The sequence below is a fragment of the Hyla sarda genome, chromosome 10 (assembly GCF_029499605.1).
Source record: "Hyla sarda isolate aHylSar1 chromosome 10, aHylSar1.hap1, whole genome shotgun sequence".
NCBI classification, from domain to species: Eukaryota; Metazoa; Chordata; class Amphibia; order Anura; family Hylidae; genus Hyla; species Hyla sarda.
This window is the reverse complement of record NC_079198.1, coordinates 68,710,945-68,724,765: the sequence shown is the minus strand read 5'-3', so window position 1 is coordinate 68,724,765 and position 13,821 is coordinate 68,710,945. Positions and strand designations below refer to the sequence as shown.

Below are 13,821 nucleotides of genomic sequence, written 5' to 3'. Positions count from 1 at the left end.
ATAAAAAAAATAATAATAATAAACATAAAAAAATGCATCATTAGTATAAATGCCAAAACTATTTGAACTATTTATATATAATATTTCACCTGCACTCTTTGACTTTAATGCCTCGAATATTAAATTGGGACTAGGCTTGGTCCATTTACCAAATTGAGGAGAATCATCAAAACCTGTGTAGAGGAAAAGCTGACCAGTTGTCCATAGCAACCAACCAGATAACTTCTTTCATTTTTAAAAATACCTCAGAAAAATATAAGAAGCAATCTGATTGGTTGCTATGGACAATTGCTCCACTTTTCTTCTGCACAGGTTTTGATAAATCTCCCCAATTCTGTTTCTGTGCAGGGCTTAAAAACGTGGTAGACCATGAGGAATCATTCTGGATATAGACTGAACATAGGCACATACTGTAGTTAGGCATAGTTCCTCCTAATAAAGTCAATGTCAAAAGCATAATACACCAAAGAGATAGCAGGCTCAACCTCAAAGTGATCACATGGGTTATACCTATGCCTTTTAACAACAAACCAATCAATCAAGAGGAATAGCAAGGAAACAAAGAAGGTTGAACACAGTATACAATAATAAAAATAATAATAATGTTTATTGAAAGTTCATAACAAACCGCCTCACACAATTAAAACAACTTAAAAAGAGGGGGTCCAAACAAGACACATTGACCACCCTCAACCACAGAGATGGACCCCAAAACCCAGCCCCCCCCCCCAAGGGACACCAGTCTAATCTCAATGATCTGTAATATATGAGCTCTCTTAAGATTCACAGCCCCTACATAAAGTGCAAAAAGTAGATCAAAAAAGACTAGCAGCTATATAATCATATATGAGTACATGCCTGGACTAAAGTGCAAAGTCAAGGATAAACATCCATATTCACATAAACATAGACATAGAGCAATGTACCAATAGCAGCTATGAGGTTAAACAGTAATATACAAAAGATATATGTGCACAAGAGAGAGAGAGAGAGAGTATAAAATACGTCACGCTGTCATCATGAGAACAGGTGTCCCTCCAAAAAAGGTCCCAATTTTTAAAGAAGTAGTATGGCGCACACTTTTCTCATTTTATCCCGTCTGGGCTGCAAAATAAAAGAGAACAAACCTTCTCTTACCTGCCATCGAGCCCCCGGATCTCCGGTACAGGTGTTCGGTCCCCGGGCTGTACTCTTCTTACTTCCTGTTAGCCCGGCACGTCACACGGAGCTTCAGCCTATCACCGTCAGCAGCGATGTCCCACCTCGGCTGGTGATAGGCTGAAGCTCCGTGTGACATGCCGGGCTAACAGGAAGTAAGAAGAATACAGCCCGGGGACCGAACACCTGTACCGAAGTGTACCGGAGCTCCGGGGGCTCGTTGGCAGGTAAGAGAAAGTTTGTTTTCTTTTATTTTGCAGCCCGGACGGGATAAAATGAGAAAAGTGCGCGCCGGACTACTCCTTTAAGTGGTTTTAATTGTGTGAGGCTATTTGTTGTTAACTTTCAATAAACATTATTATTATTGTATTTGGTGTGCAAACTTCTTTTTACCTTGCTATTCCTCTTGATTGATTTGAATGTCAAAAGCATGTCAGGCTTCATGCCTGCCGTTTGCCCCAAAACATGGTGTGAATTAAGTCCAACATCATATTTTACTGCAAATTGAACTAAGAAATATCAGCCCCCTCCCAAAGTGGTGCAGCTGTATTTATTTTTTTTTTTTTCCAATTCACCCCATGCATTTTTTTTTTGTATACAATGCATTATATGGTAAAGGAAAGAGTGCCATTGAAAAATACAACTTGTCAAACAACAAAAAAATAAGCCCTAATATGGTTATGTTGATGCAAAAATAAAACAGATATGGATCTTAGAAAGGCGAGGATAAAAAATACAAAAGTGAAAAAAAATTGCTGTGATGGAAAGGGGTCCAAAAAATTGTGTTCATGAGAAACCCCTTTAATAGTATACATACTTACATTGTTTACATATTACTTAAAAATACAGCCGTATGTGATTGGAGGCCATCCTAACTGATCATATATGAGGAATACATTCTGTATAGACGTTATTTCGATTTCCACATAAAGTCTTCTCTGGACCAGCCAGTGATGGAGAGAGCGATCAGCATCTGGGCACCATAATATGTTGACATGATAATCGCCCGAGAATTGGAAAGAGGGAAGCAGAATTTATCAACAGCCAGTACACAGTCAGAAATCATAAAAGAAATAGATCCCACAGCTGCAGAGACCTGTGCCCAGGAGAACTTGGAAGAGGCCAAGTTGACCCTCGAAAGTGCCCTCCATGTCATAATGCAAATAAGCATAGTGTATCCCGCTACCATATACACAAAAGGTCCACCAAGGTACTGGAAAGTCAGAGAGTAAAAACTGACCCCAAACATGGCAATAACAATGAAGATTCGGAGATTCAGAGGGTGGAAGCCAAATGCAGTCGTGTACATGATATGCGCCAATCCAAACATGACCATACCTGAAAGAGACCAAAACATGTTTTCATGTAAATAATCCTTTTTTAGAAGCGTATTTGGACTAAACATAGAAATGGTCAGCATGCAGAAAATCAATCAGATAGTAAAAGCCATTCTACCGCTAATATCATTAAAATAGATTCTAAAATGAAAAATACAGAACATAGATTAAAAAAAACTTTCAGATTAACTCTTTGTCTCATTTGTTGAGAAAAGACAAAGGGGTTGTTTGGGATCAGAAAAGATGGTTGCTTTTTTCTCCAGTAACAGTCTTGTTACTCTACTCTTGTCTTGTTTTTTTTTAGCTTGATCTCAACGTTTTACTGTGATATGGGACTCACTAGCAGTTTTCCCAAATTGCAGCATGCTGAGACTACGGCGTTTTTTAAAGCAAAAATTCCACAATTTCAGCATCAGAGGAAAGTAGTGATGCATAGCATCACTACTTACCGCCACCGCTGTATAGTATACACCGGTGCTTAGCCGCAGGCACAGCTCAGTCCCAATGTCAGCAGGGACAGTATACATTGGTGTATGCTGTGCAGCAGAGGTAAGTAGTGATACAATGCCAGGGGAGAACACCCTAAAAGTTCTTACCCATTTTTCATGTTTTTACTTTCTTTTTGTTTCAGATAAGTGAATGTGGTGGACTACATTGAATTTGAGGACTACGTTGATGACCTGTTTTTTTTTTTTATTTCAATGAAATGATTAATGAGGGCTTGTGGGGAAGTGGTTTTTGTAATAATGTTTTTTTTTCATGTGTCTTTTTTTTATTATTCATTTTTAGGCTTAATAGTAGAGTCCATTACTAAGCTGGGGCTTAGCATTGGTACCAAAAACAGCTAGTGCTAACCCTCAATATTATCCCCAGTTCCCACTGCCCCCAGGGATACTGGGTAGAGATGGTATCAAACATGCCTGGAATGCCAACAATGGTGCTTCTGGGCCTAGGTGGTAACAGACTGGCATTATTTTGGCTCGGGAGAGCCAATCACATACTATTTTTTCTTTCATAAATACATTTAAAAAAAGTGACAGCCTTTGGTTGTCTGGGAAAGATGGAGGTTGTAGTTTAGCAACAGCTAGAGGTCCCTGTCTGGGAAGACACTGCCAGAAAGGGTCTGTTCACATTATACAAAACGTACAACGCGAACAGAGCTCTGGCTCCTTGCTTGTGCTCTGCCTCTAATGACGTCAACAGGACTTATTAACTCTTTCCTTGCCAGGTCAACACATGCTAATTTTTTTTTATCACTTTTCTATTTTTTTCTAGAATGTGATGTGACCAAAATTGTGATTCTGGTGTTTAATTTTTTTCCTTTTACGCCATTCATCATGCAGGATTAAGAGCAATATATTTTAATAATTCAGATAATTCACTGTCAATTCAGACAGTGATACCAAATGTCTTGAGCTGCCATGACAATGGATTGGTTCTCCATGATTACGCAGGAGAGCCAATTCGAACCACTGCACCCCAGTGACTCTTAGTAAGGCCATTTAAGTTCCACCTAAATGGGCTGTGTGAAAAAAAATACCTGAACTTTTGTAAATACTTGATATACATGCTCCCTATGTAGTTTTATCGGGGGGGGGGGCGTTTCTTCATTAGCTGTCGGAGTAATATAGTGCTTCTACTAAGGCAAAGGCAGCTGATGTTAGGTCAGGGGGCTGGCTTGGATACTCATGCCAAGCCCTCAGAAAACAGGAGAGTGATGATTTGTCATCTGTAAAAGGTGATGGGGAACCAGGAGAAAAGTGCAAAGAACAAAAAGATGCCAGCTGAACTACAGAGCTTCCTGGTGATGGGGAGCAAATAATGGATAGGACAAAGATTTTATCTCAGCTAACTAAAGCATATTGCAAAGGCCAAAAACTTTTTATATGTAATTAATTTGAGCCACTTCTCCTTGTTGAGCGAAGCACACATCTCCATTCTTTTTGACCAATTTTGTTTTAGCACCTGCGTCAGGTTTTTTTCTTGTTACAAACTGCACCAAAATTCTTAAACATACAGTGGTTGCTCCAAGCTTCCCTCAGCAAGAACAGCTAACCACCAAGGGTTTAGGTGCCCAAGCCCACAATGATTACTGCCTTCCTTTCAGAAGGGCTTGTCTAGTTGGCAGAACCCCTTTAAAAAGTGATGAACCAACATTAAGCTGTAACACATGACCAATGGTTAGTTGAATTTGGGCATTCATTGTAGAGCTCTTACCCAGTTGAAAATACTCTGGCCAAACCAGGCTAATATCTCCAGCAGCAGAAAAGACTAGTCCCAGGAAGATTATCTTAGCATAGGGGCTGAACTTGCCCACACCGACGGAATAGACGAGAACAAAGTAGATCAGGCTTACAATAGGCAAACACTTAATCAGGGCATTGTACCAGTCTGGCTCCGAGAGTGGAATCCACAGCACAAAATAAGTGCACACAGTCATAAGGAAGGGGAGCAGTTTTGACACAGTGTTCCTTGCCTAGAAGAAAAACAAACAGTTATATAATATTATTGCCACTTCTTGTCATTGTGTCCTTGGTTTTGTTTCTTTTTGTATAATTGCCAGAAATTACAGAAATAGTAATATTAAATCTCATGTGAGATGTTAATGGATGCAACGTGATTTTGTACAATGTCAAGAAACAAATGTAACCATTGTAAATATAGTTTTAAAATGTAAATTTAAATCCCAGCAAAGGTTCAACAGGTGAGGACCATCACACACACTGCCAAGTACTTGATATATCGGTCATTCATGATAAACTGTCTGTAACCAGAAAACAGATATTGCACAACAGACATTGACGGATCCCAATGACTTTAATGGGGTTTGTCTGGTTTCTGTCTGGATCTGATCTGGAAAAAAAATATGAATGCTTCCTGCATTCTGCAAGAGATTCTGCAATGAAGCTCCGATGCATGTGTGAACATTGCCTTAGTTATTATATTTCAGAAACAGACTCCTAGATGCTTCATTGGCATATACACCACATGTCATATACAGACTTACTGTGGTAGAAAGAAAGCAAGTTCAGAAGTACCGTATTTATTGGGGTATACCCAGCACTGGCCTATAACACGCACCCTAATTTTTCCAAGGATATTTGGGTAAAAAAAGTTTTTTACCCAAATATCCTTGGTAAAATGAGGGTGCGTGTGTGTGCATGTGTATACCTTGATAGACTGTTTCTGACCCCGCAGAAGCGCGGATTTTGCGGGGTCAGAGACCGCCGTCGCTGCCCGCTTCTCTCCCCCTGCCTTTCCTGGGGTCTAGAGTCCTGCTGCCGCCGCTTCTCTCCCCCTGGCTATCCAGACACTGCCGCCGCCACTGCCCCATTACCTCCCCCATCCCCGGTTTTATAATTACCTGTTCCTGGGGTCCACGCTGCTTCTGGCTCTGGAGGCGTCCTTAGCTGTCACTGTGCGCCAGGCCACCGATGGTGACGTTGCGTGAAGACGTCACTCGTCATTGCGCAGCGCATAACAACAACGCAGGACACAGCCGGAGCCAGAAGCAGCGCGAATCCTGGGAACAGGTACCGTAATTATAAAATCGGGGATGGGGGAGGGAATAGGGCAGTGGCGGCGGCGGTCTCTGGACCCCAGGATAGGCAGGGCCAGAGAAGCGGGCAGCGACGGGAGGTCTCTGGCCCCGCAAAAGCCGTTGCAGTTCATTGATTTAAAGGGCCTGCTTTAAATCATTGAACTGCAGCGGCTTATCGGCGTATAACACGCAGATAGACTTTAGGCAAAAAAAATTTGCCTGAAAAATGCGTGTTATATGCCGATAAATACGGTAATAACCACATTGTTGAAAATTGTCTCTTTGACTATCCACATATTCTAGTAGATTTAGGGGGGGGACAAATTCCTTGTAACAGAGCCACAGGCGTAGTGGATTGGAACTCAGAGATGCCATATTAATGGTGCAATGGAAACATTCAGAAAATACTCTCTACTCTAGAGACAGCAAAGACAACTCTCAAGGTATGTTCACACTGCAGAACTTCCGTAATTTCACAGAGATTCCGTTCAACAAAGCTTTCCTAAATTGTGGCAGAATTGTGATGTAATTTCAGCAGAAATCTGGGTTATCTATACACAGAATTTTGCTGAAATTCCTCCCCATTGATTTTAATAGTATTCCAACTAGTCTAATATTTTGACATAATGAGGAAAGAAGAATATCCGTGGTGGAATATCTGCTGTGTAAATTCTGCTGTCTGAATGGGACTGTGAAATCCCATTCAAATTAATTTATAGTAAATTACCGTGGAATTTCTGTCGTAATTCTTCTGCAGAATTCTGAGCGGAAATTCCGCTGTGTGAACATATCCTCATAGACCACATGAAGGAATCGGAATCTGTTATCATTGGTAATCTGTTATCATGGACCTCCACATTAGCAAGTAAGGTAATGGAAAGACTTTTGATCTGTCTCAGTTAAGTGTTACAATAATGGGGTAGGGGTAAGTTTAAAAAGGGATTGTTGACAAGGCAATGGGGTCTTCCACACCTGCCTGATTTAGTAAAGCCTACTCCTGCAGATGTTTTAGCAAATGTCTACACTAGCTCTCAGCCGGCATATATTTCAGTGAGGCTCCCAGGGGCAAAAACGCGTCTGGATTCATTAACTAATTTCATCTGTAGATAAATCCAGCGCATTGTACAGTGGCAGGGTTTGACTTGAATTTTTTTCAAATCAACTGGTGCCAGAAAGTTAAACTGATTTGTAAATTCTAATTTAAAAAAAACTTAACCCTCTCAGTACTTATCAGCTTCTGTATACTACAGAGGAAGTTGTGTAGTTCTTTTCAGTCTGAAAAGAATATTATGACCCTCATATTTCCCCCATAGTATATTATGCCCCTCACATTGCCCTCCATTGTATATTATGCCCCTCAATTTGCCCCATTGTATATTATCCCCCTCATATTTCTCCCCTTTATATATTACCCCCTCATATTGCCCCCATTTTATAATTATCCCCTCATCATGCCCACTTTTGTATAATATCCCCCTCACACTGCCCCCCATCATATATTATGCCCCTAACAGCATGGGGGGCCTGCACTAAATTGTCCATATCTACTGCAAGTACCAGCAAGCCCTTAAGGTGTCTGAAGTCACTGGTCACCTCCGTGGGCCTGGCTACACTGTATAGACTGTACCATCTGTCACTGAGTAAAGCTACCGTTGTCTGTAACTTGGTGTCGGAGTCATTATTGCCCCCGTGCCTAGCCCATGATCCAGCGGTATACCTTCGGGTGGTGTTGAGGATAAACCATGCCCTGGCGACACGAATACAATTGGTTAATATCATCTGCCCCTAAGGTAATTCCATCTGCCCTGCATCTAACACCCCATACCACACTACCATCTATAGTGTGTACAACTCCTAGTCTGCACATGGTGGAGGTTGTGGTCTACATAAGAAAAGCAGCCACAGAGGGGCATAAGGGCTAAAAAAAAAAAAAAAAAAAAGGTGGGAACAACTAAGAGAAAGAGAGGGATTACAAATGATGGTCAATAAGGAAAATGTGTTTGGACAACCCCGTTTGGACAAGCAAATGAAACATGGGTCTTATTAAAGAGGTATTCCAGGCAAAAACTTTTTTTTATATATCAACTGGCTCCGGAAAGTTAAACAGATTTGTAAATTACTTCTATTAAATAATCTTAATCCTTACAATAGTTATTAGCTTCTGAAGTTGAGTTGCTGTTTTCTGTCTAACTGCTTTCTGATGACTCACGTCCCGGGAGCTGTCCAGCTCCTATGGGGATATTCTCCCATCATGCAAGGGATATTCTCCCATCATGCACAGCTCCCGTGACGTGACATCATCATTGAGCAGTTAGACAGAAAACTTCAGAAGCTAATAACTATTGGAAGGATTAAGATTTTTTAATAGAAGTAATTTACAAATCTGTTTAACTTTCCGGAGCCAGTTGATATGTAAAAAAAAGTTTTTGCTTGGATAACCCCTTTGAATACTCCCTGAAAAAGTGCATTCACATCACAGTTTTACCCTTCAGCAGCCAGATCCGGAATGGGGAATTAAACGGACCGCCCGATGTATCCCTGCCTGACCCGTGCCATAACCCATTCAGTTGAATAAGCCTACTGGAGTAAGCTAGTGACTCTGGTTAGCTTATTTTCTGACCATATCATATTTTTAAACCGAACTGAAAAAAGTGGTCTCCTGCGTGGGTACAGGCTGTTGTCACTAGGAGGCGACACTACAAAAAAGTGTTATCTCCTCCCTCATAGGCTATCAGTTTGTACACAAGCAGAAGTAGCCAACACGTGACTATGAATATATGGCGAGGCACCTAGGAGAAAACAAATCACCTGATGAGAACGACATGAGATGTACTGGCCAGTAGGGATATCTATCTGGATAAAAAGACAAAACAGAAGGCAGTCCTGCTTCAGAACAGAAGGATGGGGTGGGTGGGGGTATTCCCCTGGAGGATTTCCATTAAAAAATGACTATGTATTGTTGGTGTGGTGCTTAGATATTATTAGGGGTGGTTAGGTTATGGTGTGGGGGGAGTCGAGGCGCTAACAGCCTGGCTCTCGACTCGCCATTAAACCAAACCTGCCTCCAACTAAAAGAAACCAAATAGTTACAGTTCAGCATTAAGTCCCTTGGGAGCTAGGGTTCTTATCTCATATATGAATTTGGATTCTACTCTAGACATTTTTTAAGTAAAATTGCCCCCCTCCATTCTGGTTGTACAGTTTGTGTGTCTGCAGATTGTATACCTCTGATGTGACAGTTATGGTATTCTTTGTAGGGGGTGGATAGTATATGTTTGTCATATCCTCTTTTTCTATTATAGAAGTGTTCTGCGATGCGTTTTTTTATGTACGTGATGTGCGACCTGTATATTGTTTGTTACAGGGACAGGTAATGATGTATAGAACATTTTACTATTGCATGTGAGAAGTTCTTTAATCTTGTGTCCCTTGGAATTTGCAGTGGAAGTGACTGATTCTGTTTTTCTTGGAAAGTTTGTGATTTTATAGTTATTACATTGATTGCATCTATGGAAACCTGTTGTACCTGTTAAAGTGGATTTGTACCCTGTACCACTTTAGTCAGTTTGGTAGTGGGTGCTATTTTTAATCCCAAATTGGGTGCTTTTGTATAAATAATTGGTGCTTGTGAGGGTCCTATTGTTTTATCTGCTTGTAATGGATGCCAATGTTTATTGATAATTTTTTTGATTTGACAATGTGATGTGTTGAATGGGAGTAATAATTTAGATTGTTGTTCCAAGTGACTGGTTTTGTTTGTTTTTCTGTAAAAAAAAAAATGTATCACGGTTTTGTGTCCTAGCTTTGTGTAATGAATTTTGCCGAAGTTGAAAAGGATATTGTTTCTGTTGAAATTGTTCTGTTAATGTTTCGGCTTCTTTTTCAAAATTTTGGGTATCAGTGCAGTTACGTCTGAGGAGTCGATATTTTCCGTATGGTATATTAATCAGCCACTGAGGTAGATGACAGCTGTCAAACCTAATATAACTATTTTTAGATTTAGGCTTATGATATGTACTGCATGTTAACCTGTTGTTTGTGACTGTGATTTTTAGATCTAAAAATTCTATTGTGTGTAAATCGATGGTCGGTGTGAAATTGAGATTAAATGTGTTTGTATTGAGTTGTTTTATGAAGGTTTCTAGATGTTGAGGGTTTCCATTCAATATTATTATGATATTGTCTATATATCACTTCCAGGGGACTAGGTTCGCATCCAGGTCCGGGGTCAATGTGAGTTCTTCCCAGTAGGCCATGAATAGATTTGCGAAACTGGGTGCGAACCTAGTCCCCATTGCGGTCCCAACTGTTTGCAGAAAATTGGTAATTAAAACAAAAATTATTATGAGATAAGATGTTATTTATGCTTTCTAATATGAATTGAATTTGATTTTGTAGTAATGTACTGCTTTGTAAAAAATTCTTTATTGCTGTGGTTCCTTGTTTATGATCTATACATGTATACAGTGAACTTATGTCTAAGGTGGCTAGGTACCACTCCGGTTGTCATTTTATGGATTCAATAGTTTTAATGATTTGGGTGATATCTTTCATATATGACTTGGTTAGTTTGACAAATGGTTGAAGAAGGATGTCTATATATTCTGATAGATGAGATGTGAGTGATTTTATGACTGAGGTTGAGTGGGATGTTTATGGATTTTAGGTGTACAGTAGAAAATGGGTGTACGTTTTTCTGTTGTTGTAATATAATCATATATTTTTTGGAGTAGATTTCTGTTGGGTTATAAGATAATGTTTTATAAGTGTTTGTATCAGATAGTTGTATCAGCCGGAGCGCCGCTTGTGACAGATAGTTGTTTGTCACATTCTGCATATACATAGTAGTATCCATGATCACTATGCCACCACCTTTATCGGTGGGGCGAATTACAATTTGGTTATCTTTCTGTAAATCTTTCATAGCTTGAATTTCCCTATTTGTAAGATTATTTTTAGTATGCATTTTGAGTCTTTTTATGTAATTTTCAAAATTTAATTTAAATGCTGCCATATTTTCACAAATTTCCTGTTTTGCATACGATTTTGATTTGGGTTTTAAATCTGTGTGTTTGTATTCACCTATTGTATGCTGTTATTCGATGGGATTTTTTTGATGGGATTTCTTGAGACATAATTTTCCCATGTATTTTCTATTCCTATGTATGTCTTGAATTTTTCTAATGGTTCGCTGGTTGCGAACTTTAGACCTTTATTTAGTAGTTACAGATGTTGTGGATTCAAGGTTTTTTGGCTTAATTAATTATGGATGAGTGTGTCATGTGGATTTTGTCTGGTTTTGTCTTTGGTCTTAAGTCTGGTTCTTTTGCTTCTTCATCTGGCTTTGAGAGATATTTCTCACAGTGGGGGTGAATCTGAACTGATGTGGTTGATTGTGTTGGTGGTGTAGCTAAGGTTGGTGCTTGATTTGGAGGATTCTGTGGATTCTGATCTGTTGTGAGTGTGGGTAATAAGGGTTGCCTTTGTACTTGATTTAGTTGTGATTTGTAGTGTGTTGGTGATCTGTTTGGTATGTTGTGGCCTGAACTGTAGTGATTGTGCAGGTGTGGGGGGTATTGTGTGCCCCAATTTTGGGTTCAGCGGTGATTTGGATATCTGTTTGAGTAATGTGGGGGTTGATTTGTGTTTATAATGTGGGGATTCATGTGGATTGTATTGGTCTTGTGATAAAAAAAAGAAGCCAATGATAGTGGAGAATACCTATTTGTTTAAGGGGGACACTTTTTCAACGAAAAACCCATATGATGCCTTATTTTTTGCGCCACCAATTCTACTTTTTAATGGCATCAGTCATTTTACCCAAAAAATATATGGCGAAACAGGAAAAAGAAATAAGTGTGTGACAAAATTGGGGAAAAAAATGGCATTTTGTAAATTTTGGGGGCTTCCGTTTCTACGTAGTACATTTTTCGATAAAAATTACACCTTATCTTTATTCTATAGGTCCATACGATTAAAATGATACCCTACTTATGTAGGTTTGATTTTGTCATACTTCTGGAAAAAATCCTAACTACATGCAGGAAAATGTAAACGTTTAAAATTGTCATCTTCTGACCCCAATAACTTTTTAATTTTTCCGTGTAAGGGACGTTATGAGGGCTCATTTTTTGCGACGTGATCTGAAGTTTTTAGCAGTATAATTTTTATATTGATAGGACTTATTAACCCAAAATACACTATTTTGGACTTCGGAATCCTTTTGCATGTACAACATTGACCGTTTTGTTTAATTAAAATATTTAAATATGTTTAAATATAAATATTTAAAATATTTTTATAATTAGGACATTTATGCACGCAGCGATATCACATGTTTATTTTTATTTACACTTTTTATTAAATGGGAAAAGGGGGGGTGATTCAAACTTTTATTAGGGATTAAATGATCTTTATTCCCTTTTTTTTTTCACTTTTTTTTTTGCAATGTTACAGCTCCCATAGGGGGCTATAAGACTGCACACACTGATCTTTTACATTGATCAATGGTTTCTCATAGGAAACCATTGATCAATGATTCTGCCGCTTGACTGCTCATGCCTGGATCTCAGGCACTGAGCAGTCATCCTACTGTCTTACAGCTGTTCGGGATGCCGCGATTTTGCCGTGAACATCCCGAACAGCCCCCTGAGCTAACCGGCAACGATTTACTTTAACTTTAGACGCGGCGTTCAACTTTGAACGCCACGCCTAAAGGGTTAATAGGTTGCGGCACCGCGATCAGTGCCGCACACTATTAGCGACGGGTCCAGGCCATTGTTAGAGGCTGGGCCCGACCCACTTTGACGCGGGGCCATGCCGTGGCCCTGCATTATAGAATGGGAGCAGACTCAGGACGTACATTTACGTCATGGGTCCTTAAGAGGATAAATGAATACTTATATATAATCTCAGTCAGTAATAGTGAAAAAAAAATTATATATATATGTATATATATATATATATATATATATATATATATATATAAATATATATATAAATATATATATAAATATATATATATATATTATTCACTATTACTGAGAGGTATTTCTATATATGAATACTTATATATAATCTCAAAGACCAGACTTGAGGACAGTGTCCCCCTTGTACATATTTATTTGATTCAGTTTATATAGGATACATAACCTTCATATAAATATCTATTTGTTACTGGTACATTGTAAGTGACAGTGTTGTGAGGTTTCATAGTCTGATATTTTGTAGTTAGTCGAGATGATTAAGTTGAATAATCTCTGTTACATTTTTTGATTTTTTTTTCTCCATAATATCTTTCTCTACCTTCTCTAACTTTCTGCAAAGACATTCTTGGTACTTTAAGTATTCTTCCTTTTGCGTGAACTTATCTACCGTATATACTCGAGTATAAGCCGACCCGAGTATAAGCCGAGACCCCTAATTTTAACCCAAAATCCCAGGAAAAGTTATTGACTCGAGTATAAGCCTAGGGTGGGAAATACCTCATCCCCCCCTGTCATCATCCAGACCCGTCATTAACATCATCATCATCCCCTTGTCATCATCCCACACATCCCCCCTTCATCATCCCCTTATCATCCCACACATCCCCCCTTCATCATCCCCTTATCATCCCACACATCCCCCCTTCATCATCCCCTTATCATCCCACACATCCCCCCTTCATCATCCCCTTATCATCCCACACATCCCCCCTTCATCATCCCCTTATCATCCCACCCCCCCCCCCCTTCATCATCCCCACACCCCCCCTTCATCATCCTCTTCTCATCATTCGCCCTC

At 39.5% G+C, this 13,821-nt stretch overlaps 1 protein-coding gene across 1 annotated transcript in view; it reads right to left on the bottom strand.

Moving 5' to 3' along the window:
• Nucleotides 1–1,748: 1,748 nt before the first annotated feature.
• Nucleotides 1,749–13,821, bottom strand: part of TMEM86B (transmembrane protein 86B) — a gene marked incomplete at its 5' end in the record, with an annotated part of 37,941 nt that continues 25,868 nt past the window's right edge. The window contains 2 exons of the mRNA XM_056541711.1: nt 1,749–2,496; nt 4,713–4,971. Of these exons, the coding sequence (XP_056397686.1) occupies nt 2,069–2,496; nt 4,713–4,971 (687 nt within the window). The remainder of the gene's footprint in view (nt 2,497–4,712; nt 4,972–13,821) is intronic.